The sequence below is a fragment of the Macaca thibetana genome, chromosome 20 (genome assembly GCF_024542745.1).
Source record: "Macaca thibetana thibetana isolate TM-01 chromosome 20, ASM2454274v1, whole genome shotgun sequence".
Taxonomy (NCBI): domain Eukaryota; kingdom Metazoa; phylum Chordata; class Mammalia; order Primates; family Cercopithecidae; genus Macaca; species Macaca thibetana.
Window position 1 is genome coordinate 12,042,347 of NC_065597.1, and position 26,282 is coordinate 12,068,628.

Below are 26,282 nucleotides of genomic sequence, written 5' to 3' on the forward strand. Positions count from 1 at the left end.
GTCGAACTTGTTTTATTTGATTCCACCACATTTCCAGGCAAGAGAGAAGATGGATGGATATAGCCTTAGTCAAAACATGGAGAAAGAGGCCCCCGGGCACAGTGGCTCACGCCTGTAATCTCAGCACTTCAGGAGGCCGAGGCAGGTGGATCACTTGAGCTCAGGAGTTTGAGACCAGCCTGGGCAACACAGTGAAACCTCGTCTCTACAAAAACACAAAAACTAGCTGGACGTGGTGGCACGTGCCTGTAGTCCCAGCTACTCCGGAGGCTGAGGCATGAGAATCACTTGAACCCGGGAGGCGGAGGTTGCAGTGAGCCGAGATTGCGCCACTGCACTCCAGCCTGGGAGACAGCAAGACTCCATCTCAAAAAAATTAAAAAAATTAAAAAGCTTAATGCTGAAGTGACTTCTCCAGAAGCTTCTATCATTCTACTGGACACAACATGGGAGAAACTACATTCACATGGTAACTTTATTTGAACAGTATCCATCCATGTGGCATGTGATGAAACCAATACAATTCCCATGTCCACGGGAGACTGTGGGCCCAGCTGAAGGACGAGACAGAGCAAAGTTTCAGACGACGTTCTCAGGGTCAACAAGTGAGTACAGGCCAGTGGTTCTCTGCTGGGGAAGAATGTGCCCCCTCCTCCCTGGGACATTTTGCAATTTCTGGAGTACCTAGGGAGGTGGTCCTGTCATCACATCAAAGCCAGGGATGCTGCTAAACATCCCTGCACAGGACAGTTCCCCACAACAAAGAATTATCCTGCACAAAATGTCAGCCACCGTTAAGAAACCCTGGTGTAAGCCTAAAACTTTTCTCTGTTGAAGGGGTATGACTTTTTTCTTGGGGTAATTTTTTATTGTGGTAAAATACAATGTAAAATTTATGATTTTAGCCATTTTGTTAAATTTTGAGACAGGGTCTCACTCTTGTCACCCAGGCTGGAGTGCAGTAGCACAATCACGGCTCACTGCAGCCTCAATCTCCCAGTCACAAATGATCCTCCTGTCTCAGCCTCCCTAGTAGCTGGGACTACAGGTGTGCACCACTACACCCAGGTAATTTTAAAAATTGTTTTGTAGAAACGGGGATCTCGCTATGATGCACTGGATGGTCTTGAACTCCTGGGCTCAAGTGATCTGCTCTCCTTGGCCTCCCAAAGTACTGGGATTACAGGAGGGAGCCACCACACTAGCCTCATTGTAGCCATTTTTAAGTATACAGTTCAACGACACTAAGTATATTCAAATTGTGTTGCAACCATCACCACTATCTTCAGAACTTTTTCATCATCCCAGACTGAAACTCTGTGCCCATTTATTTCAACTGTTTTTAAGTGTACAATTCAGTGGTATTAACTACATTCAAAATATTGTATAACCACCAGCTCTGGTGTTAGAACTTTTTCATCATTCCAAATAAATTTAGTATCTAGTGGGCAATAACTCTCCATTCCTGCCTCTCCCGCTCCCCTCGTAATCTCTATTCTACTTTCCATGTATGTAGACTCCTTTAATCATCCTTTTGCATCTGGCTTTTTTTTTTTTTTTTTTTGAGACGGAGTCTTGCTCTGTCACCCACACTGGAGTGCAGTGGCGTGATCTCCGCTCCCTACAAGCTCCGCCTCCTGGGTTCACACCATTCTTCTACCTCAGCCTCCTGAGTAGCTGGAACTACAGGTGCCTGCCACCACGCCCAGCTAATTTTTTTTTCCTTTTTTTTTTTTTTTTTGGTATTTTTAGTAGAGACAGGGTTTCACCGTGTTAGCCAGGATGGTCTCCATCTCCTGACCTCGTGACCCACCCACCTAAGCCTCCCAAAGTGCTGGGATTACAGGCGTGAGCCACTGTGCCTGGCCTTTTTTTTTTTTTTTTTTTTTTTTTTTTTTTTGAGGTTCTGTTCTGTTGTGCAGGCTAAAGTGCAGTGGTATGATCTTGGCTCACTGCAACCTCCACTTCCCGGGTTCAAGCAATTCTCCTGCCTCAGCCTCCCGAGTAGCTGGGACTACAGGTACGCACCACTATGCCTGGCTAATTTTTGTATTTTTAATACAGGCAGGGTTTCACCATGTTGCCCAGGCTGGTCTCCAACTCCTGACCTCAAGTGATCCACCCACCTTGGCCTCCCAAATTGCTGGGATTACAGGCATGAGCCACCGCACCTGGCCTGCAGTGAAAAAAAGATATTTTGGGGCCGGGCGCGGTGGCTCATGCCTGTAATCCCAGCACTTTGGGAGGCTGAGGCAGGCGGCTCACGAGGTCAGAAGATGGAGACCATCCTGGCTAACACGGTGAAACCCCGTCTTTACTAAAATACAAAAAATTAGCCAAGCGTGGTGGCAGGTGCCTGTAGTCCCAGCTACTCAGGAGGCTGAGGCAGGAGAATGGCGGGAACCCAGGAGGCGGAGCTTGCAGTGAGTCGAAATCGTGCCACTGCACTCCAGCCTGGGCAACAGAGCAAGACTCTGTCTCAAAAAAAAAAAAAAATCTATCTATCTATATTATAGAATAATATATGAAAAATATATAAATATATGAAAATATGTATATACATTTATATACGTATGGATCCCTTTATCTGTTTTTGAATTGGGTTGTTTGCTGTTGAGTTTTTTAAATGTATATTCTGGAAATTAATCCCTTATCAGATACATGATTTCTTCACATCCTCCCCAGCACTTGCTCACTTGTTTTGTTTTTTTCTATGTATTTTATAATACTTTAAAATTTATTTTATTTATTTTGAGATGAAGTCTTGCTCTGTCGCCCAGGCTGGAAAGCAGTGGTGCCGCCTTGGCTCACAGCAGCCTCTGCCTCCCAGGTTCAAGTGATTCTCCTGCCTCAGCCTCCCAAGTAGTTGGGATTATAGGTGCTATTTTTTTTTTCTTGTTTGAGACAGCGGCTCACTCTGCTGCCCAGGCTGGAGTGCAATGGCGTGATATCGGCTCACTGCAACCTCTACCTCCCGGGTTCAAGCTAGTCTCCTGAGCCTCCCGAGTAGCTGGGACTACAGGTGCGTGCCACCAAGCCCAACTAATTTTTGTATTTTTAGTAGAGATGAGGTTTCACTATGTTGTCCAGGATGGTCTCTATCTCTTGACCTCGTGATCCGCCCGCCTCGGCCTCCCAAAGTGCTGGGATTGCAGGTGTGACTGACCGTGCCCAGCCCACGCCCAGCTAATTTTTTTGAATTTTTGTAGAGATGGGGTTTCACCATGTTGCCCAGGCTGGTCTCGAACTCCTGACCTCAAGTGATCCACCCTCTTTGGCCTCCCAGAGTGCTGGAATTACAGGCGTGAGCCACCGTGCCTGGCCTTGTTTTGTTTTTTTATAGTACCCATCCTAAGGTGTGTGAAGTGGTGTCTCGTGGTGTTGATGTGCGTTTTCCTAGTAATGTTCAACACCTTGTCATAGGCCTATTGGCCATTTGTATATCTTCTTTGGAGAGATGTACGTGCAAATCCTTTGTCCATTTTTTAATTTATGGGCTATAAAATGATGTTATGATTTATGAATACAATGTAGAATAATTAAGTGTTGGGGAGGATGTGAAGAAATCGGGGCAGAGTTTCTGTTTCAAAAGATGAAAAAGTTTTGGAGATGGATAGTAGCGAGGGTTGCACAACAGTGTGAATGTACTTAATGCCACTGAACTGTGCACTTATACATTCTAAATTTTTTGTATAATTTAGTACAAATTTTAAACAGGAAAAGTAGAATGAGGACAAAGAAAGACAAATGGTTTTATATAGAATAAAAATTAAAGCTGGGCACAGTGGCTCATACTTGTAATCCCAGCACTTTGGGAGGCCGAGATGGGCAGATCACAAGGTCAGGAGTTCGAGACCAGCCTGGCCAATATGGTAAAATCCCGTCTCTACTAAAAATACAAACATTAACCGGGTGTGAAGGGTACCTGTAATCCCAGCTACTCAGGAGGCCAAGGGGGGAGAATCGCTTGAACCCTGGAGGCGGAGGTTGCAGTGAGCAGAGATCATGCCACTGCACTCTAGCCTAGGTTACAGAGCGAGAATCCATCTCCAAAACAAAACAAAAATTGTTTACAGAGTATCTACTATGCGCGAGGGTCAGTACCAGCAAGGAAATTTTGGTTTTTTGGAACACGGTCTCCCTCTGTCACCCAGGCTGGAGTGAAATGGCACGAACACAGCTCACTGCAGCCTGGACCTCATGGGTTCAAGCGATCCTCCCGCCCTGACTCCCAAGAAGCTGGGACAAGAGGCATGTGCCACCACGCCCAGCTAAGTTTTTGTATTTTTTATAGAGACGAGATTCCACCATGTCATCCACGCTGGAAATTTTAACCTCTGAAAAAGTCCGTGGTGAAGGCAGTTGCCTCCGGCGAGGGTCTAGAAGCACAGGAGACCTGGGGAACAGCTCCTCTGTTCTTTCGCTGGTTCATTAAATGCCAAGACACTAGAGCTGTGCTGTCTGAGTTCAAATTCTGATTCTGTCCTTTCCAGTTATGAGCTATGAGCTTAGACAAGTGACCTGACCTGACCTTTCTATGCCTCAGTGTCTTCATCTCTAAAATGAGGGTAATTGGGCTGGGTGCGGTGGCTCATGCCTGTAATTCTAGCACTTTGGGAGGCCGAGGTGGGTGAATCACCGGAGGTCAGGAGTTTGAGACCAGCCTGGCCGACATAGTGAAACCTCGTCTATACTAAAAATACAAAAATTAGCTGGGCATGGTGGCACAGCCTGTAGTCCTGGCTACTCCAGAGGCTGAAGCATGAGAATCGCTTGAACTCGGGAGGTGGAGGTTGCAGTGAGCCAAGATCGCACCACTGCACTCTAGCCTGGGCAACAGAGCGAGACTCTGTCTCAAAAAAAAAAAGAGGGTAATTGTATTTGCTTTATAGTGTTTTGAGCACTAAATGAGTTGATATGTACAAAGCATTTAGAGTGCAGTGGTGCAATCTCAGTTCACTGCAAACTCCACCTCCTGGGTTCAAGTGATTCTCCTGCCTCATCCTCCCGAGTAGCTGGGATTACAGGCGTGCCCCACCACACCAGGCTAATTTTTGTATTTTTAGTAGAGACAAGATTTCACCTTGTAAGTTATGCTGGTCTCGAACTTCTGACCTCGGGTGATCTGCCCACCTCAGCCTTCCAAAGTGCTGGGATAACAGGTGTGAGCCACTGCGCCGAGCTGTACTTCTCTGTTTTAACAAAGCTGCTCAGAGCAAACCAAGGAAGGGGCTACCAAAATTCAAGTCCTATAAACTAAAATTCCATAAGCTTAAATACAAGATTCTACAGAAACAGGGTACTTAAAGCACATCTGAATGATCTGAGGCTGGGAGAAGCCTGAGAATGTTTCTTCCTCTTCAAACAAGGGCCAATTTACGCTACAGCCTCGTGGACCCGGGCACTCCTCCGACATCCTATCACACATATTAAAATGCACCCAGTGTTCCACATGGGATATATTACTTTGCTACAAAAATTTTTATGGGATCTCATGACATTGCTTTTGAAATTATGCATGACAATTTGTGGTGGCTCAGCCCACAGAGCCTAACAGATAAAAACAGAAGAGATGTCTAGGTCCTATAATACTTTGGGATAAAGGATTCTCAGCTCTGAATATCCTCTAATCATCTTTTGTAAATTCCACACCAGTACTGTCCTTAGTCTTAGGCCTGGTAGGCTCCTGGCCCTGGGCCCATGCTTGAGAAGCTCCATCTGGCCTCCTCCACCATGCCCCTCCCCCTGGGCAAGAAATCTGCCAGGCCTGGGGGACTTGCCCATCCAAATCTCCAAATCCTCACCCTCCTCTAAGACCATACTCCATGTTCTTTGTTGGTTGGTTGGTTGGTTTGTTTTTAGAGACAGAGTCTCGCTCTGTTGCCCAGGCTGGATTGCCGTGGCACGATCTCGGTTCATTCCCAGGTTCAAACGATTCTCCTACCTCAGCCTCCTGAGTAGCTAGGATTACAGGTGCGCACCACCACGCCTGGCTAATTTTTGTATCTTTAGTAGAGATGGGGTTTCACCATGTTGGTCAGGGTGGTCTTGGACTCCTGACCTTGTGATCTGCCTGCCTCGGCCTCCCAAAGTGCTGGTATTACAGGAATGAGCCACCACGCATGGCCTTTTTTTTTTTTTTTTTTTTTTTTTTTGAGACAAGGTCTCAGTTGGTCAGGCTGGAGTGTAGCGGTACAATCATGACTCACTGCGGTCTCAACCTCCTGGGCTCAGGGGATCCTCCCTCCTCAGCTTCCCAAGTAGCTGGACCACAGGCATGTACCACCAGGCCTTGCTAATTTTTGTATTTATTTTATAGAGACAGGGTCTCACTATGTTGCCTAGCCTGGTGTCAAACTCCTGGGCAAAAGCAATCCTCCCACCTCAGCCTCACAAAGTGCTGGGATTACAGGCATGAGCCACCACACCTGGCCCACACTCTGGATTCTGAGGCCCTGGAATTCCCTGCCCAACCATCCCAGGCCTTCTTCTAGGGCTTTGCAGGACTCTTCCATGGGTCTGCCCTCTGGACGGTGCACTGTGCTCCCCATCTGCAGTGTTTTTTTTTTTTTTTAGACAGAGTCTCGCGTTGTCGCCAGGCTGGAGTGTAGTGGTGCGATCTCGGTTCACTGCAACCTTCGCCTCCCAGGTTCAAGTGATTCTCCTGCCTCAGCCTCCTGAGTAGCTGGAACTATAGGCATACATCACTATGCCTAGCTACTTTTTGTATTTTTAGTAGAGATGGGGTTTTACCATGTTGGCCAGGATGGTCTCGATCTCTTGACCTCCTGATCTGGCCACCTTGGCCTCCCCAAGTGCTGGGATTATAGGCGTGAGCCACCGCGCCCGGCCCCCATTTGCACTTCTAGACCCAGAAGGGCCAACTGGTAGCTGCTCTGTGGAAGGGATGGGGTGTGGGGTGTGAACAGAACCTGAATGTGCGGGGCTGTGGGTGCCCACATGTCTAAGTGCCCAGCCTTCATGGTGCAGGATGGAGATGCTGGTGAGAAGAAAAATGGGTCAGGCCAGACCTGGGGGCTGGCTCCCCTTCTCCATTGTGAAGCTCTGAGACAGTCTGAGAATTCTGAATTCCACCTTGATAGAATTTTCAAGGTAGGAGGATAGAAAATATTTTATTTACCAGGCTCTTTGCTTGATTTCTAACACTGAAATATTTCGACTGGTGGTGTGAGGGCCTCTACTTGTATTTTTGCACCAAACCCCTCAAGCTTTTCCCACACAATGCTTTACCCCCATCTCACTAAATGTTTAACATCTCAAAATACTCTTAAAATTTTTTATTTCCCAAATGAATCTGTGCCCATACACAATGGAGGAAGCATTGTCTAATGACAAAGCCTGGAAAGGAATACACAGAATAAAAAGAGCATGGTGGCAATTTTGTAGGTCATTTATTTCCCATTCAAAAATATTTTTAAGGCCAGACTCAGGGGCTCACGCCTGTAATTTCAGTACTTTGGAAGGTCAAATTGGACAAATTGCTTGAGCCCAGGAGTTCAAGACCAGCCTGGGTGAAGTGGTGGTTTACGCCACTGAACTCCAGCCTAGGCGACAGAGCGAGACCCCATCTCAAAAAATAAAAATAAAGGTCCTGCCCTCAAAAACATTGTCCTGTTTCTGCAGCATGACTTTCAGACAACACGGTTTTTCAATGTCCCAGCAGGATTTATGTAGGTGAAAACCTGTTTCTGATTATCTGAATCTCAAATCCATTCTGTTTTACATATAAAAACAGTTTGGGGGAGGGCATGGTTTTGATAGACACTGAATTTTCAAGGAATGCAACAACCATGAAAACAGAAGAAAGATCGAACTTTTACTGGAAACTTCACCAAGTTCACTAAAAAAACAAAAATCATATTACCCATAGCAACATTTGTAGCTTTACATTCACAATGGATATATATGCGAGTGTACGTCTGTACTTAGGTTTGTTTTTTTTTTTTTTTTGACATGGAGTCTCGCTCTGTCACCCAGGCTGGAGTGCAGTGGTGCGATCTCGGCTCACTGCAACCTCCGCCTCCCAGGTTCAAGCGAATCTCCTGCCTCAGCCTCCCGAGCAGCTGGGACTACAGGCGCCCGCCACCACCTGGCTAATTTTTCTAAGTTTAGTAGAGATGGGGTTTCACCGTATTAAACAGGTTGGTCTCAAACTCCTGACCTTGTGATCTGCCCACCTCGGCCTACCAAAGTGCTGGATTACAGGTGTCAGCCACCGCGCCCAGCCTGAATATTGTTTTTCCTTATCCATGTTTCACTGTAAGCAGATGTAAGCATCTGTCTGTTTTATTATGTCTGCCAGTGTTGAGTACCTAAGTATTTTCATATTGAAATACAGATTATTTAATGATAAATTACTTCTCTCTTCCTTCTTTACATAGCGGTTAATCATACTGAGCTTCTGAAATAGTGCGCGTGGGCAGACTGTGTTAGCCATTTTTGGGTTCCCTCCTACCTCCTGGACTAAGTTGGGACGGAAAAAAAAAGTGAAGGGGGCGTTCCCGACCGATTTGGCCCCGCCCCACCCTGCGGGCCCCGCCCCATAGTGTGCCCATCGCCTTCTGCCACACTCAACATGGCGGCGGCGACGCCCTGCCGAGGCGCCTGAGCGCGTCAGGAGCGTCGCGTGACACTCCAGTCATGGCGGCCCCGGGGCAGGCTGTGGGCAGCGGGGCTCAGGAGACATGCGGTCTGGATCGGATTTTGGAGGCACTGAAGCTGCTGCTGAGCCCGGGAGGTGAGAGGACGCATCTCGGCGCTGGGCTACACAAGGGACTCTTAGGGCCGCCGGGCTTCCGGGGCTGACCTGCCTCCCGCAGCGTGCGCCCCTTAAGCCCGCCCAGGGACCCTCCGCCCGCTGCTGGGGGCTTTGAGCATGGTCTCTGCCCGTCCTCATTACATCCTTGAGGAAACCGAGGCTCAAGGAGGGCGCGGGGTCCGTTGACTGCTGATATTAGCCAACATCTCTTGAGCACTTGCCTTATGCTGAGCTCTGTCAGGCGCCGCCGTTATTTCATTCAGTCCTTACTACAGCGCTCTTGGGAAGGGGATCTGGACACAGCTCCAGAGAGGGTAGGACGCCCGCGACGTAGGATGTGAGGTCCTAGCCGCGTGAGGGCGCAGGGGCCAGCGTGAACCCTTGAGATTTGTACGAAATTCCAAGAAGTCCAGAAATCGGAAGCAGTGACGTTTGAAATGGGTTTGGGGAGAGTATTTAGGGGTTTCCAGTCGCTTTTAATCTCTGTGGTGCGTGGACAGTTTCTTCCCAATCTAAAATCTGAAGGGACATTGGGAGTGGTTGAAGCTGCATTATTTTTACGACTGGGAACACCCAAGACTCACTGAAGAAATTAAGTAACCTGTCCAAGATCACGTGGTCAAATTAGGGGCAGAACACGGACCTAGGCCCGAGATCTACTGAACCCCCTTCTCAGAATCAGACAAATTATTCAATATAGAGGCTCTGGTGTTATCTGGAGCTTTTGGAAAGGAGATAGAGCTCTACTTATCATTGGGGTGTATATTTGGGGGAAGGGATGGGACGGGATCTGTACAATTAGCAAGGGCACATGAAAGGCCAAAGGGGATCACCTCCCAGTCTCAGATTTTATACTCAAAACTGCAAAAACTTCTGCAAACATTACACCACACCAGCGGGGAGTGAACACAAGTTATTAATATTAGTAAATGAGTACCTACTAAGTATCAGTCCCCATAGTAGTCTGTTTACATATACATCATTTAATCCTCATAACGATCCCGTGGGATCGGTACTACTTGTATTCCATTTTAATGGATGAAGGAACCAAGGTTCAGGTACATTGGAAATTGCCCAATGTCAGACTAGTAAGTGGCAGAATTTGAATTTAGGTTATTTCCACTAAAAATATTGTAAATATACTACACTGTCTCAATTAAGAGTCAGACTGCAAAATAGAATTTTAAGTTGCTAATCGAGAGGTCACTTGTCTTGCAACTGCAACTCTTTTTTTTTTTTTTGAGACGAATTCTCGCTCTGTTGCCCAGGCTGGAGTGCAGTGGCACAATCTTGGCTCACTGCAACCTCCACCTCCCAGGTTCAAGCGATTCTCCTTCCTCAGCCTCCCAAGTAGTGGGGACTACAGGTGCCCACCACCATGCCCAGGTAATTTTTGTCTTTTTAGTAGAGAGGGAGTTTTGCCATGTTGACCAGGCTGGTCTCGAACTCCTGACCTCAAGTGATCTGCCTGCCTTGGCCTCCCAAAGTGCTGGGATTACAGGCCTGAGCCACTACACCTGGCCTGCAACTCTCTATTATACGACTGAGAACAAGTTTAAATAAGCAAAAATCCTGGAAGTAATCCTCTGTCATGAAACACGTATATTATGCTTCGTTTATAGAAGACTCTCTAATCTCTATGAGTATGTGGTGGAGTACACATATATGTACTCATTTAATTTACAGAAATTCGAGCATTCCTATTTTAAAAGGAATTAGTGTGTAAAATTATTATTTTGTAGATGTAGTCTGTTGTATATTATATGAATCTGTCTACTATTTTATCATATTAGCTGCTTAGGGAATTTAAAAATATCTGTAGTGGCTGCGTGGGGTGGGTCATACCTGTAATCCCAGCACTTTGGGAGGCTGAGGCAGGATCCCAGGAGTTTGAGACCAGACTGGGCAACGTAGTGATACTTTGTCTCTACAAAAAATTAAAAAATTGGCCATGCATGGTACTACACACCTGTGGTCCCAGCTACTGGGGAGGCTGAGATGGGAGGATTGCTTGAGCCTGAGAGGTACAAGTCTAGGCTACAGTGAGCCAAGATTACACTAATGCACTGTAGCCTAGGTGACAGAGTAAGACCCTGTTTGTTTTGTTTTGTTTTTTGGGTTTTTTTTTTTTTTTTTTTTTTTGAGACAGAGTTTCACTCCATCACCCAGGCTGGAGTGCAATGGCATGATCTTGACTCACTGGAACCCCCACCTCCCGGGTTCAAGCAATTCTCATGCCTCAGCCTCCCTTGTAGCTGGGACCACAGGCACCCACCACCATGCTCAGCTAATTTTTGTACTTTTTTTTTTTGAGATGGAATTTCGCTCTTGTTGCCTGGGCTGGAGTGCAGTGGCGCAATCTCGGCTCACTGCAATCTCCGCCTCCTGGATTCAAGTGATTCTCCTACCTAAGCCTCCCAAGTTGCTGGGATTACAGGCATGCACCACCACGCTTGGCTAATTTTTTGTACTTTTAGTAGAGACGGGGTTTCACCATGTTGGCCAGGCTGGTCTTGAACTCCTGACCTCAGGTGATCTGCCTGCCTTGACCTCCCAGAGTACTGGGATTAGGGTTACAGGCGTGAGCCACCATGCCCAACCTAGAAGTCAGCTGGATTTTCATATCTGCTTCTCCAGTCTGTCAAGATAGGTTGTTTTGACTGAAGTACATGAAGAAAACCTAGACTCACACAGATATGTAGCTGGAAAAGGGAGGAGAATTCAATCATCTTTTCAGATAATTATGTACATTCTTTTCTTTTCTTTTTTTTTTTTTTTTTAGATGGAGTGTTGCTCTGTCGCCCAGGCTGGAGTGCAGTGGTACAATCTCGGCTCACTGCAACCTCCGCCTCCCAGGTTCAAGGGATTCTCCTGCCTCAGCCTCCCGAGTAATTGGGACAACAGGCACGTGCCACCATTCCTGGCTAATTTTTTTTTTTTTTTTTTTAGTACAGACAGGTTTCACCATATTGGCTAGGCTGGTCTCGAACTCCTGACTTTATAATCCTCCCTCCTTGGCCTCCCAAAGTGCTGGGATTACAGGTGTGAGCCACCATGTCCGGCCTTCTTTTATACAATTCTAAAACTCAACAAGATAATCTGTGCATGAATTGTGTGGGGAAAAAAGTGAAGAGAAACTCAACAAGAGGCAATATCTTTTTTTTTTTTTTTTTGTGACGGAGTTTCTCTGTTGTTGCCCAGTTTGGAATGCAATGGCGCAATCTCGGCCCACTGCCACCTCTACCTCCTGGGTTCAAGCGATGCTCCTGCCTCAGCCTCCCGAGTAGCTGGGATTACAGACATGCGCCACCATGCCCAGCTAATTTTGTATTTTTAGTAGAGATGGGGTTTCTCCACGTTGGTCAGGCTGGTCTCAAACTCCTGACTTCAAGTGATCTGCCTGCCTCGGCCTGCCAAAGTGCTGGGATTACAGGCGTGAGCCACCTCGCCTGGCCAAGAGGTAGTATCTTAAAGATTTGTTGCAGTATGAAATCAGAACTCATATCAATAAGCCTTTCGTACTCAGTACACGCTTGAGAATGTAAAAGGCACATCATGACCTAGTATTATTATGAAATGGTTTTGACCTTGCAGACCCCCTGAGAGGGTCTTGGGAACCCCCTGGCAAAGCAAGCCAGGTCCCCATAGCGTACTAACTGCTGCTTTATGGAAATGCCTCCATTTATTTCCAAGTAGATGTTATTTTCATCACCAGTAGAGGGCAGAGAAGATTACTTCATTAAAGGGGCTCTGGAAAAACTTCACTAAGAGCTTTTGTTTTAAATCACTTTCTTTGTGTTCTATGTTTGGGTTCAAAGATCTTATGTCACAGGAAGTCATTTAGAGGTTGGTTAGTGATCTTAATGGTTAGGGGCAACAAGAGGGAAATAACACTCATTTTCATTTGAGGTATACATTAGCCAAAGGAACCAGATATTCATGCCAGTGAGTCAGAACACTTGCCCTGGAAAGTCTTAGAACAATATAGAAGGCTGAGCGCGGTAGCTCACACCTGTAATCCCAGGACTTTGGGAGGCCGTGGCGTGAGGTCAGGAGTTTGAGACCAGCCTGGCCAACATGGCGAAACCCCGTCTCCACTAAAAATACAAAAATTATGGCCGGGCGCGGTGTCTCATGCCTGTAATCCCAGCACTGTGGGAGGCCGAGGCCGGTGGATCATGAGGTCAGGAGTTTGAGACCAGCCTGGCCAAGATGGTGAAACCCCGTCTCTACTAAAAATACAAAAATTAGCCGGGTGCAGTGGCAGGCCCCTGTAATCCCAGCTACTCGGAAGGCTGAGGCAGGAGAATTGGTTGAACCCGGGAGGTGGAGATTTCAGTAAGCCAGGATCATGCCACTGCACTCTAGCCTGGGTGACAGAGCAAGCCTCCATCTCAAAAAAACAAACAAAAAAATTAGCTGGGCATGGTGGCACGCGCCAGTAGTCCCAGCTACTCGAGAGGCTGAGGCAGGAGAATTGCTTGAACCCAGGAGGTCAAGGTTGCAGTGAGCTGAGATCCTACCACTGCACTCCAGCCTGGGTGACAGAGCAAGACTCCATCTCAAAAAAAAAAAAAAAAAGAAAAAAAACTGTTGCAAATTTCTTACTCTTCTGTTCTCATTCTTTTTAAAGGATATTATCGTTTCTCTCTCTCTCTTTCTCTCTGTTTCTCTCTCTCTGTTTCCCTCTCTCTCCTTTTAAATAGATACAGGGTCTCCCTATGTTGCCCAGCCTGGAGTACAGTGGCTATTCACAGATGTGATCATAGTAGACTGCAGCCTCAAACTTCTGGGCTCAGGTGATGCTTCTGCCTCAGCCTCCCAGCTAGCTGGGACTACAGGGATATCACTATGCTGGCTTTCCTTTTATTCTTTTTTTAAAATAGAAGTAGTTAATGTTTACTATAGCAAAGATTTTTTAAATATAGAGAAACCAAAAGAAGAAAATTAAAATTACCTTAATCTCACTACCCAGAGGGTACTACTATTAGCAATTCAGAAAATACTGTTTTTCCTTTTTACAATAATGATCTCATATGCCACATACTGTTTTATAACCCTAAAATAACTTTTAGTGCAGAGACAATACATATTTATTTTAAAAAAAAAATTAAAAACTATAATTAGGTAAAAAGGAAAATCCCACCTCTGGCCCTGTCACCCAGAGATCATCACTATCAAAACCTCGAGGTATTAAAACTTTGAGACCCTTTCCTGTGCGTATAAACATGAATATATTTTAATATAGTTAGTATCATTCTGTTCCTTTATTGACCAAATTTCAGAATAATAAATCAGTGTCTTAGCAACCTCCAAAGGTAACCAATGAAGTGATCTTTTTTCCTGTATTATGAATCATAGATTTTATGTATCTGATGTTTCAATTATTGTATTCCTTGTTCGTAACAATCAAATTTCCCATTTTTGACCTGTGGGAACCATTTCTGATTGGCTCTTGGGCTTTTTGACATGACCGTGGTAGTCTTTGATTGCCTCCTTGCTCTCCAGCAGAAGATATCCCAGGCTCATCTGAGGTATTTCCTACCCCATTTTTGAAAACAACTCTCTGTAAGGAAAAGTGGTATTTAGAAACCACAGTGTAGACACAGGATATTCATTGCTATTGAAATTATGGGCCGGGCGCGGTGGCCAACGTCTATAATCCCAGCACTTTGGGAGGCCAAGGTGGGTGGATCACTTGAGATCAGGAGTTCGAGACCAGCTCGACCAACATGGCGAAACCCTGTCTCTACTAAAAATACAAAAATTATCCAAGCGCTATGGTTGGCGCCTGTAATCCCAGCTATTTGGGAGGCTGAGGCAGGAGAATTGCTTGAGCCCAGGAGGCAGAGGTGGCAGTGAGCTGAGACCGCGCAACTACACTCCAGCCTGGGTGACAAAGTGAGACCCCATCTCAAAAAAAAAGGAAAGTATCATTGGCTGGATGTGGTGGCTGGCACCTGTAATCCCACCACTTTGGGAGGCTGAAGTGGGCAGATTGCTTGAGCCCAGGACTTCAAAACCAGCCTAGGCTACATAGTAAAACACTGTCTCTACAAAAAATACAGAAATAAAAAAAAAATACAGAAATTAGCTGGGCATGGTGGCACATGCTTTGTGGTCCCCGCTACTTTGGAGGCTAAGATAGGAGGATCAGCTGAGCCCAGGAGTTTGAGGGTGCAATGAACTATGATTATACCACTGTACTCCAGCCTGAGTGACAGAGTGAGACCCTGTCTCAAAAAAAAAAAAAAAGAAAGAAAAGGAAAAAGAAACTGTCATTGCTTTCAGACTTTTTGAAGGATTAGAGCTAGGAAATATGTGGATTTTTAGAAAATGAAAATAAATCTTTTTTTTTTTTTTTTTTTTTTGAGACGGAGTCTCACGCTGTTGCCCAGGCTGGAGTGCAGTGGCGCGATCTCGGCTCACTGCAAGCTCCGCCTCCTGGGTTCACGCCATTCTCCTGCCTCAGCCTCCTGAGTAGCTGGGACTACAGGCGCCCGCCACCGCGCCCAGCTAATTTTTTGTATTTTTAGTAGAGACGGGGTTTCACTGTGGTCTCGATCTCCTGACCTTGTGATCCGCCCGCCTCGGCCTCCCAAAGTGCTGGGATTACAGGCTTGAGCCACCGCGCCTGGCCGAAAATAAATCTTGAGTTCTTACCAGTATTTCCAATTGAAATGAAATATAATGGCTCTTTTTATTTTATAAATTTTTTCTAACATTTCATTATGAAAATTTGTAATTATGAAGCTGACAGACAAATTGAAGAACTTTTATAGTGAAGATACCATGACCTTCATTCTACAGTTGTAATTTTACTGTAATTGCTTGATCACATATGTGTCTCTCTAGCTGGGTTTTGTTTGTTTGTTTGTTTGTTGAGACAGATTCTTGCTCTGTTGTCCAGGCTGGAGTGCAGTGGCTCAGTCTCGGCTAACTACAACCTCTGCCTCCCAGGTTCAAGCGATTCTCCAGCCTCAGCCTCCCAAGTAGCTGGGACTACAGGCATGTGCCACCAAACCTGGCTAATTTTTGTATTTTTAGTAGAGATGGGGTTTCACTATGTTGGCCAGTCTGGTCTCGAACTCCTGACCTCGTGATCTGCCCACCTCGGCCTCCCAAAGTGCTGGGATTACAGGTGTGAGCCACTGCGTCCAGCCTCTAGCTGTTCTTTTATCCTACATTTTACATTTTTATATTTATATTTCCTTTATCTGAGAATATTGGTTCCTAATGAAATTAATGTATTATATATACACATATATATACCCATACATATATAAATATATAATCACATTATATAAAATGTATAATCACACAATACATACTCATACATGTCTATAATCTTTTCAAAGAACAAATCCAACATTACCACTACAAACCCACTGTTTAAGGGGTTTTTGTTTGGTTGATTTTTGTTCTCAGAATATATAAAATTCTTTATTTCAAGTCTCTTAAAATAATTTTCTGTGTGGTTACACTGCTAACTTAATATAGAGTAGGAGTCAGTAAACTTTTTCTCTGAAGGACCAGATAGTAAATATTTTGAGCTTTGCGGCGCATATGGTCTCTGTTGTAACTACTCAGCTCTGTCACTGTATCTCAAAAGCAGCCATAGACTATATGTAAATGGGCATAACTGTGTTCCAGTAAAGCCTTATTCATGAAAACAGTTGGTGGGCCAGATTTGGACTGCAGATCATAGTTTGGTGACCTTTGACATAGAGCACAGAATTTGGTTCATTGGTTCATTTGTTTGTTTTTGATTTTTAGAAATTGTTTTGCATTTTTTTGATTTAATTTTTTTTAACTATGAAAAACATCTGCTGGGTTCTAAAACTAATAAAATTAGATACAGTTATCCATGTTTCCTCCTCTGCTCTCTCCCTTTCTCTGTAGATGACTTACTTTAATTAGTTTTAAATTTATTCTTAAATTGCTTCTTTTTTGAAAAGACATACAAATAATCTATGGTTTCATATTCACTCCCATTTTTACACAAAAGGTAGCATACTATATATTTTTTTCTGCATCTTTTAATTTTTATTTTGTTTTTATTTTATTTTACTAAATGGAGTCTCGCTCTGTCGCCCAGGCTGGAGTGCAGTGGTGTGATCTCTGCTCACTGCAAGCTCCGCCTCCCAGGTTCACGCCATTCTCCTGCCTCAGCCACCCCAGCAGCTGGGACTACAGGCGCCCGCCACCACAGCTGGCTAATTTTTTTGTATTAATAGTAGAGACAGGGTTTCACTGTGTTAGCCAGGATGGTCTCAATCTCCTGACCTCATCATCCACCTGCCTCAGCCTCCCAAAGTGCTGGGATTACAGGCGTGAGCCACTGTGCCCGGCCGTTAATTTTTATTTTAATTTAATTTTAATTTTTATTTTTGAGATGGAGTCTCGCTTTGTCGCCCAGGCTGGAGTGCAGTGGTGCAATCTTGGCTCACTGCAACCTCTGCCTCACAGGTTCAAGCAATTCTCCTTCCTCAGTCTCCCGAGTAGCTGGGATTACAGGCGCGCACCACCACCCCTGGCTAATTTTTTGTATTTTTAGTAGAGATGGGGGTTTCACCATGCTGGTCAGGCTAGCCTCGAACTCCTGACCTCCTGATCCGCCCACCTTGGCCTCCCAAAGTGCTGGGATTACAGGCCTGAGCCACTACACCTGGCCTGCATCTTTTTAAACTTAGTGTCTTAGCGACTGCTACACAGTGGTACATATAAATCTTCCGTTTTCTCTTTTATAGCTGCATAGTTTATTCAGCCAGTTCTCTACTAGTGGACATTTGGGTTGTTTTCAAGTCTTTTGCTAATTTAAGAAGTACTGCAATGAATAGTCTTGTAAATGTGTCCTTTTGCATTGTTTGCCCGTGTATCTATAAGTTAGAGTCCTAAAAGTGGGATTGCTGGGCCACAGGGAAATGCCTATGTAATTTTGCTAGATATTGCCAGATTTCTCTCCTTGGGGATGTACCATTTTAGTTCCTACCAACAATGTATGAGAGTGTGTGTTTCCTCACAGACTTGCTACAGAATGTGTTATAAAACTTTTGGATTTTAGCCAGTTCGATAGATGGAAAGTGATACTTCAGTGTAACTTTAATTTACTTTTCTCTTATTATGAGCAAGATTGATCATATGTTCATGTTTAAGGGCCATTTGCATTTCTTTTTCTATAAGCTGTCTGTATCTTTTGCTCATGTAGTGTTTTGTACTCTTTGTTCACATTAGAATATATTATGAACATGTCATTAAATAATGTTCAACATCATTTAATGGCTACAAAATATTCCATTGTTTATTCATTCAATAACAATTTATTAAACAGCTTTTACTTGTCAGGCTTTGTTTCAGGCAAAGAGAATACAGCAGTGAACAAAACAAATCAATACCCCTGTTTTCTAGATGCTTTGATTCTAGTTGGTAGAAAGACAATACACAATAAACAAAATAAGTACTTCACATACATATAGTATGTTAGATACAATTAGACCATAATTTACTCAACAAACACCTGTTATGGGACATGCATTTCTAATTTTACACTATTATAAATCATGTAGTATTGGACATAGTTATTATCAATTACATTTTGATTCCTTCTAATTTGTTTCTTAGAAGGTATATTAGCTTTAGTTTTGAGGTCTGTTGCTTGTATTTATATTTAAAAAAAAAAAAGTTTTTGGTTTATTTGACCTGGCTGCATGTCCATATATATTTTCAAATTTTTATTATAGTTTTCTAAACAAATAGAAAAGCTGATGGCCAGGTGCAGTAGCTCATGCCTGTAATCCCAACACTTTGGGGAGGCTGAGGCGGGAGGATTGCTTGAGCCCAGGAGATCAAGACCAGCCTGGGCAACATAGTGAGACCCCCACATCTCTACAAAAGATGAAAAAATTAGTCAGGTGGGGTGGTATGCAACTGTGGTCCCAGCTACTCGAGAGGCTGAGATGGGAGGACTGCTTGAGCCCAAGAATCAAAGCTACAGTGAATTGTGATTGCGTAACTGCACCCTAGCCTGGGTGACAGAGCGAGACCCCCGTCTCAAAAAGAAAAAAAGAAAAGTTGAAAGAATATGGCAGACACCCTTATACACATCATTTAGATTCCACAATTCACATTTTATTATATTTGGTTTATCACATTTCTATCCATCTACCCATACATCAATTCATGTTTTCTTCTTTTTTTTTTTTGATGCATTCAAAGTAAGTTGCAGATATCAGTACATTTTACCCATAAACACTTCAGCATTATAACATTAACTAGAGTTTAATATTTATTTGGATTTTTTATAGTTCATTTGTTTTAGGTAAAATTTATATGCAATGAAATGCACAAATAATACATATATCATTCAGTGAGTTTTAAAAATGCATATACTTGGCTGAGGCATGAGAATCACTTGAATTCAGGAGGCAGGGTTTGCAGTGATCTGAGATTGCGCCACTGCACTCCAGCCTGGGTGACAGAGCGAGACTCTGTCTCTAAAAAAAAAGAAACATATACTTTTGTAATTAAAACCTCTGTCAAGATACACATTGTTACTTCCAGGTGAGAAAAGGAAAAAAAAAAACCGAAAGAAAAAGCAGATATACATCATTACTGTTATCCCAGAAAGTTCCCTTCTGCCCTTTCACAATCATCATTTCCCACTCCTACTCCCCTAGAGATAACTAGTTCTGGGTTTTTTAACCCGTAGATTAGTTTTGCCTATTCTAGAACTTAATGTAAACAAGAAACATCTGGTTGGCTATGTGGGCTGTTTCCAGTTTGGGGCTATTATGAATAGTGCTGCTATGAACATTCTTGTACAAGTCTTTGTTATAAAAATGTGCATTGTGTATTAATTTTTCTTGGGCAAGTATGTTAGAGTGGAATTGCTGGATTATAGGGTAGGTATATGTTTGGTTTTCTAAGAAACTGCCAGACCAACTGTGTTTTGATCATGTCATACTTCTGCCAACAATGTATGAGAGTTCCAGTTGCTTCACGTCATTTGGTAGTGTCAATCTTTGTCAATTTTAGCCATTCTGGTGTGTGTAGTGGTATCTCATTGTGGTTTTAATTTGCATTTCCCTGATAACTAATGATATTGAGCATCTTTTCATATGCAGTTGGTCATTTGAATAACTTCTTTTTTGAAGTGTCTGTTTGAATAATTGTCCATTTTTTAAAATAGTTTGTTTTATTGAGCTGTAAAGTGTTCTTCATGTATTCTGGAGCAATGCGTTTGTCATATATATGTACTGCAAACATTTTCTCCCTATCTGTGGCTTGAACTGTATATTTTGAAAAGAAGTTTTAAATTCTGATGAAGTCCAGTTTTTTTCCTTTTTGGCTCATGCCTTTTGTGTTTTAAGAATTCTGTCTGGGCACAGTGGCTCACACCTATAATCCCAGTACTTTAAGAGGCAGAGTGGGAGGATTGCTTAACCATAGGAGTTCAAGACCTGCCTGGGCAACATCATGAGACCTCATCTCTATAAATAATTAGTCAAGCATGGTGGCATACAATTGTAATCCCAGCTACTAGGGAGCTGAGGCAGAAGGATCACTTGAACCTGGGAGATTAAGGCTGCAGTGAGCTGGAATCAGTCCACTGCACTCCAGCCTGGGTGACAGAGCAAGACCCTGTTGCAAAAAAGAAAAGAAACAAAAACCAAAATAAAACCAAAAAAACAAGAAATTGTTGTCTACTCTAGAATCATAAAAGAATTTCTTCTGTGTTTTCTTCCAGAAGTTTTATAGTTTAGATTTTGTATTTATGATCTATTTTGAGTTAATTTTGGTGTATGGTGTAAATTAAGGGTCAAGGTTTTTTGTTGTTTTGTTTTGTTTTTGTTTTTGTTTTTCCCATATGGATATCCACTTGTTCTAACCTCATTTGGTAAAGGAATTTTCTTTCCGTATTGTATTGATTTCATATCTTTGTTGAAGATCAAATAGCCATATAAGTGTGGGACTGTTTCTGGATTCTCAATTCTGTTTTATCAATCTGCCTAACAGTCCTTATGCCAGTACCACATTGTCTTTAATTACTGTAGTTCTATAGTAAGTTGGGTAGTATAAGTTCTCTAACATTGTTCTTGACTATTCTGGGTCTTATAGGTTTCTATATAAATTTTTTAATCAGTTTATCAATTTCTGCAAAAAGGTCTGATGAGATTTTTATTGTCATTACATTGACTTTATAGATCAATTTGTGGACAATTGCTATCTTTTTTTTTTTTTTTTTTTTTTTTTTTTTTTTTTTTTTTTTTTTTTTTTGAGACGGAGTCTCGCTCTGCCACCCAGGCTGGAGTGCAGTGGCCGGATCTCAGCTCACTGCAAGCTCCGCCTCCCGGGTTCACGCCATTCTCCTGCCTCAGCCTCCCAAGTAGCTGGGACTACAGGCGCCCGCCACCTCGCCCGGCTAGTTTTTTGTATTTTTTTTTTTTTTTATTTTTTAGTAGAGACGGGGTTTCACCGTGTCAGCCAGGATGGTCTCGATCTCCTGACCTCGTGATCCGCCCGTCTCGGCCTCCCAAAGTGCTGGGATTACAGGCTTGAGCCACCGCGCCCGGCCAATTGCTATCTTTTTTTTTTTTTTTTTTTTTTTTTTGAGACTGAGTCTGGCTCTGTCATCCAGGCTGGAGTGCAGTGGCCGGATCTCAGCTCACTGCAAGCTCTGCCTCCCGGGTTTACGCCATTCTCCTGCCTCAGCCTCCCGAGTAGCTGGGACCACAGGCGCCCGCCACTTCGCCCGGCTAGTTTTTTGTATTTTTTAGTAGAGATGGGGGTTTCACCATGTTAGCCAGGATGGTCTCGATCTCCTGACCTCATGATCCGCCCGTCTCGGCCTCCCAAGGTGCTGGGATTACAGGCTTGAGCCACCGCGCCCAGCTTTTTTTTTTTTTTTTTTTAAGATAGAGTCTTGCTCTGTCACCCAGGCTGGAGTCCAATAGCGTAACCTTGGCTTACCTCAACCTCCACCTCCTGGGTTCAAGCGATTCTCCTGCCTCAGGCTCCCAAGTAGCTGGGATTACAGGGGCCCGCCACCATGCCCGGCTAAATTTTTTTTTTTTTTTTTTTTTGAAGAGGAGTCTCGCTTTGTCCCCCAGGCCGGAAGCGCAGTGGTGCAATCTCAGCTCACTGCAACCTCCGCCTCCAGGGTTCACGCCATTCTCCTGCCTCAGCCTCCTGAGTAGCTGGGACTACAGGTGCCCACCACCACGCCCGGCTAATTTTTTGTATTTTCAGTAGAGACAGGGTTTCACCGTGTTAGCCAGGATGGTCTCGAACTCCTGACCTCATGATCTGCCCGCCTCTGCCTCCCAAAGTGCTGGGATTACAGGCATGAGCCACCTCTCTCAGCTGGATATATCTCTTCTTTATTTGGGTCTTTAAAATTTTTTCTTGGCTGGGCATGGTGGCTCACACCTGTAATCCCAACACTTTGGGAGGCCAAGGCGGGTGGATCACCGGAGGTCAGGAGTTTGAGACCATCTTGGCTAACGTGGTGAAACTCCGTTTCTACTAAAAATACAAAAATTAACCGAGTGTGGTGGTGGGCATCTGTAATCCCAGCTACCCATGAGGCTGAGGCAGGAGAATTGCTTGAACCTGGGAAGTGGAGGTAGCAGTGAGCCAAGATCCGCCATTGCACTCCAGCCTGGGCGAGAAGAGTGAAACTCCGTCTCAAAAAAAAAATAAATAAAAAATTTATCAGCAAGTTTTCAGTGTAGAGAGCTTGTATATCTTGTGCTAAATTTATCCTAACTTTTGTAAATTAAAGTTTTAGGCCGAGCGTGGTGGCTCACACCTGTAATGCCAGCGCTTTGGGAGGCCAAGGCAGGTGGATCACCTGAGCTCAGGAGTTTGAGACCAGCCTGGGCAACATGGTGAAACCCCATCTCTACTAAAATACAAGAGATCACCCATGTGTGGTGGCATGTGCCTGTAGTCCCAGCTACTGGGGAGGTAGAGGCACGAGAATTGCTTGAACCTGGGAGGCAGAGGTTGCAGTGAGCCAAGATCACACCACTGCACTCCAGCCTGGGAGACAAAATGAAACTGTCTCAAAAAAAAAAAAAGTTTTAAATTTCAGCCGAGAGTGGTGGCACATGCCTGTAATCCCAGCACTTTGGGAGGCCAAGGCAGGTGGATCACCTGATGTCAGGAGTTTGAGACCAGCCTGGCCAACATGGTGAAATCCGATCTCTACTAAAAATACAGAAAAATTAGCCAAGCATGATTGCGGGTGACTGTAATCCCTGCTACTCAGGAGGCTGAGGCAGGAGAATCTCTTTTTTTTTTTTTTTTTTTTTGAGACGGAGTCTTGCTCTGTCACCCAGGCTGGAGTGCAGTGGCCGGATCTCAGCTCACTGCAAGCTCCGCCTCCCGGGTTTACGCCATTCTCCTGCCTCAGCCTTCGGAGTAGCTGGGACTACAGGCGCCCGCCACCTCGCCCGGCTATTTTTTTGTATTTTTTAGTAGAGACGGGGTTTCACCGTGTTAGCCGGGATCGTCTCTCGATCTCCTGACCTCGTGATCCGCCCGTCTCGGCCTCCCAAAGTGCTGGGATTACAGGCTTGAGCCACCGCGCCCGGCCAGGAGAATCTCTTGAACCCGGGAGGTGGAGGTTGCAGTGAGTCGAGATTGTGCCACTGTACTCCAGCCTTGACAGAGCAAGACACAGTCTCAAAAATAAATAAATAAATAAATAAAAATAAACCAAATTTCATTTTGTCATTTTTGCTGCAAATATAAAATTTCTTGTTTTTTTGTTTTTTAATTTTTGTTTTATTGCTTGTATTCTGTGAACTTTCTAAATTCATTTATTAGTTCTAGTAGTTGTTTTATAAAGTCCTTAGGGCTTTTACATAAACGATGATGCCATCTGTGAATAGAAACAATTTTGCTTCTTCCTTTCTGCTCTTGTATGTCTTTTATTGCTGCTTTTGTCCTATTTCAATGACAAAGATTTTCAGTAACATGTTGAATAGAAGTGAGAATAGACATCCTGTGTCTATTTTACTTCACCACTAAGTATGATGGTAACTGTAGGTTTGTTCATGGATACCCTTTATCAGATTGTAGAAGTTCCCTTTTATTCTTAATTTGTGTCGTGAACGGGTGTTGAATTTTGTCAAATGCTTTTTCTGCGTTCGTTGAAATGATCACATGGGTTTTCTCCTTATACTGTTAATAAGATGAATCATACTGATTGAGTGTCAAGTGTTAAGCCAACTATGTATTCCTGGCATAAACAACACTTGGTAATAAAGTATTCTTTTATATTCTTTTCTATATCACTGCATTTTATTTGCTAATATTTAAGCATTTTAAAAGTTATTAATAGATTCTATTTTTTAGAACAGCTTTTGGTTTATAGAAAATTTGAGCAGAAAGTATGGAGAATTCCCATATACTCCCTTTCCTACCCCAAACCTAGTTTCCCCTATTAACATCTTGCATTAGTGTGGTACATTTGTTACAACTGATAAACCAATATTGATACATTCTTATTAACTGAAGTCCAAAGTTTATATCTAGGGTTCATTCTTTGTGTTATATGATTTTATGAGTTTTGACAAATGCATAATGTCATATATCCATAATTATAATCTCATACAGGATAGTTTCACCTCCCTAAAAAACCACACTTCACCTAGTCTTTCCTTCCCCATCCCTGACCTCTTGGCTACTCCTGATCTTTTTACTGTCTCTATAGTTTTGCCTCCTCCAGAATGTCATGTAATTGGAATTATACAGAATATAGCTCTTCAGACTGGCTTCTTTCACTTAGAAGTATGCATTTAAGACTCCTCCATGTCTTTTGTGGCTTGATAGCTTATTTCTTTTTATCACTGATTAATATTCCATTGTCTGAGTGTAGCACAGTTTATCCATTCTTTTTTTTTCTTTCTAAAAAAAATCCTTTTACCTTTTGAAGATCATTTTGGTTGCTTCCTGTTTTTTGGTAATTATGAATAAAGTTACTATAAACATACATATGCAGTTTTTCTGTGTGGACATAAGTTTTCAGCTCATTTGGATAAATACCCAGGAGCACAATTGCTGGATCGTATGTTTAACTTTCTAAGAAACTGCCAAACTATCTTCCAAAGTGGCTGTACTATTTTGCATTCCCACCAGCAATGAATGAGAGTTCCTGTTGCTCCACATCCTTGTCAGCATTTAATGTTGTCAGTGTCCTGGATTTTGGCCATTCTAATAGGTATATAATGGTATCTGGCTGTTGTTTTAGTTTGCATTTCCCTAATGACATATGATATTGGGCATCTTTTCATATGCTTGTTTGCCATGTGTACTGTTTTTTAAGTTTAGATTTTTAAGTAATGATTTTTAAGTTTAGATTAATGAAGGATATTGATCAGTATTTTTCTTTTTTGTGATTTTATCAGGGTCAGATTTTGGGATCAGTGTTCTAATGACCTCTCAAAATAAATTGAAAAATATTCCTTCTTCTTTATTTTCTGAAAGAGTTTGTGTAACCTTGGTGTTATTTCTTCCTTAAATGATTCACCAGTGAAACCATCTAGGCCTGAAATTTTATCTCTTGAAAGACTTTTTCTTTTTTCTTTTTGAAACAGTCTCACTCTGTCGCCCAGGCTGGAGGGCAGTGGTGTGATCTCGGCTCACTGCAACCTCTGCCTCCCGGGTTCAAGCAATTCTCCTGCCTCAGCCTCCCAAGTAGCTGGGATTACAGGCGCCTGCCACCACGCCCAATTAATTTTTGTATTTTTGGTAGAGATGGGGTTTCACCATGTTGGCCAGCTTGGTCTCCAACTCCTGACCTCAAGTGATCCTCCCACCTCAGCCTCCCAAAGTGCTGGGATTATAGGAATGAGCCACCACGCCCAGCGGAAGATTTTTAGATAGCAAATTTATCTAATACATATAGGGTTATTTAGGGTTTTTATTCTGTCTTGTGACAGTTTTGATAAGTTGTATTTTTCAAGGAATATTTTCATTTCATGTATATTGTTTGGTTTTTGGCATAATGTTCATTAATTTCTCTGTTATGCTTTAAACTTTCTTTCTTTTCTTTCACTGCAGCCTCTATGTCCCAGGCTTAAGCAGTCCTTCTACTTCAGCCCCCTGAGTAGCTGGGACCACAGGTGTGCACCACCACACCTGGCTAATTTTTTTTTTTTTTTAATGTTTTTAGAGATGGGATCTCCCTACGTTGCCCAGGCTGATCTCAAACTCCTGGGCTCAAGCGATCTTCCTGCCTTGGCCTCCCAAAGTACTGAGACTACAGGTGTGAGCCACTGTGCCTGGTCCTTTTTACTTTTCTGATATAAGCTTTACAGCTATACATTTCTCTATAAGCATTGCTTTTGTTATATCCAACAAATATTGATATTTTTTGTTAGCATTCAGTTGGAAATCTTGTAATTTCTTTTTTGACCATAGATTATTTAGAAGTATATTGCTTAATTTCCAAACATTTGAGACTCTTTGGATGTTTTGTTGTTAATACTTTCTG

General features: G+C 43.4%; 1 protein-coding gene across 3 annotated transcripts in view; it reads left to right on the forward strand.

The window, feature by feature from the left end:
• The first annotated feature begins 8,595 nt into the window (after positions 1-8,595).
• The window catches only part of TANGO6 (transport and golgi organization 6 homolog), a 260,400-nt gene continuing 242,713 nt past the window's right edge, over positions 8,596-26,282 (forward strand). For all 3 annotated transcript variants that reach the window (XR_007721939.1, XM_050773314.1, XM_050773315.1), the window contains exon 1: positions 8,596-8,758. Coding sequence is in view for 2 of the 3 variants with exons in the window: in XM_050773314.1 (XP_050629271.1) it covers positions 8,662-8,758 (97 nt within the window). In the remaining variant the exon portion in view is untranslated. The remainder of the gene's footprint in view (positions 8,759-26,282) is intronic.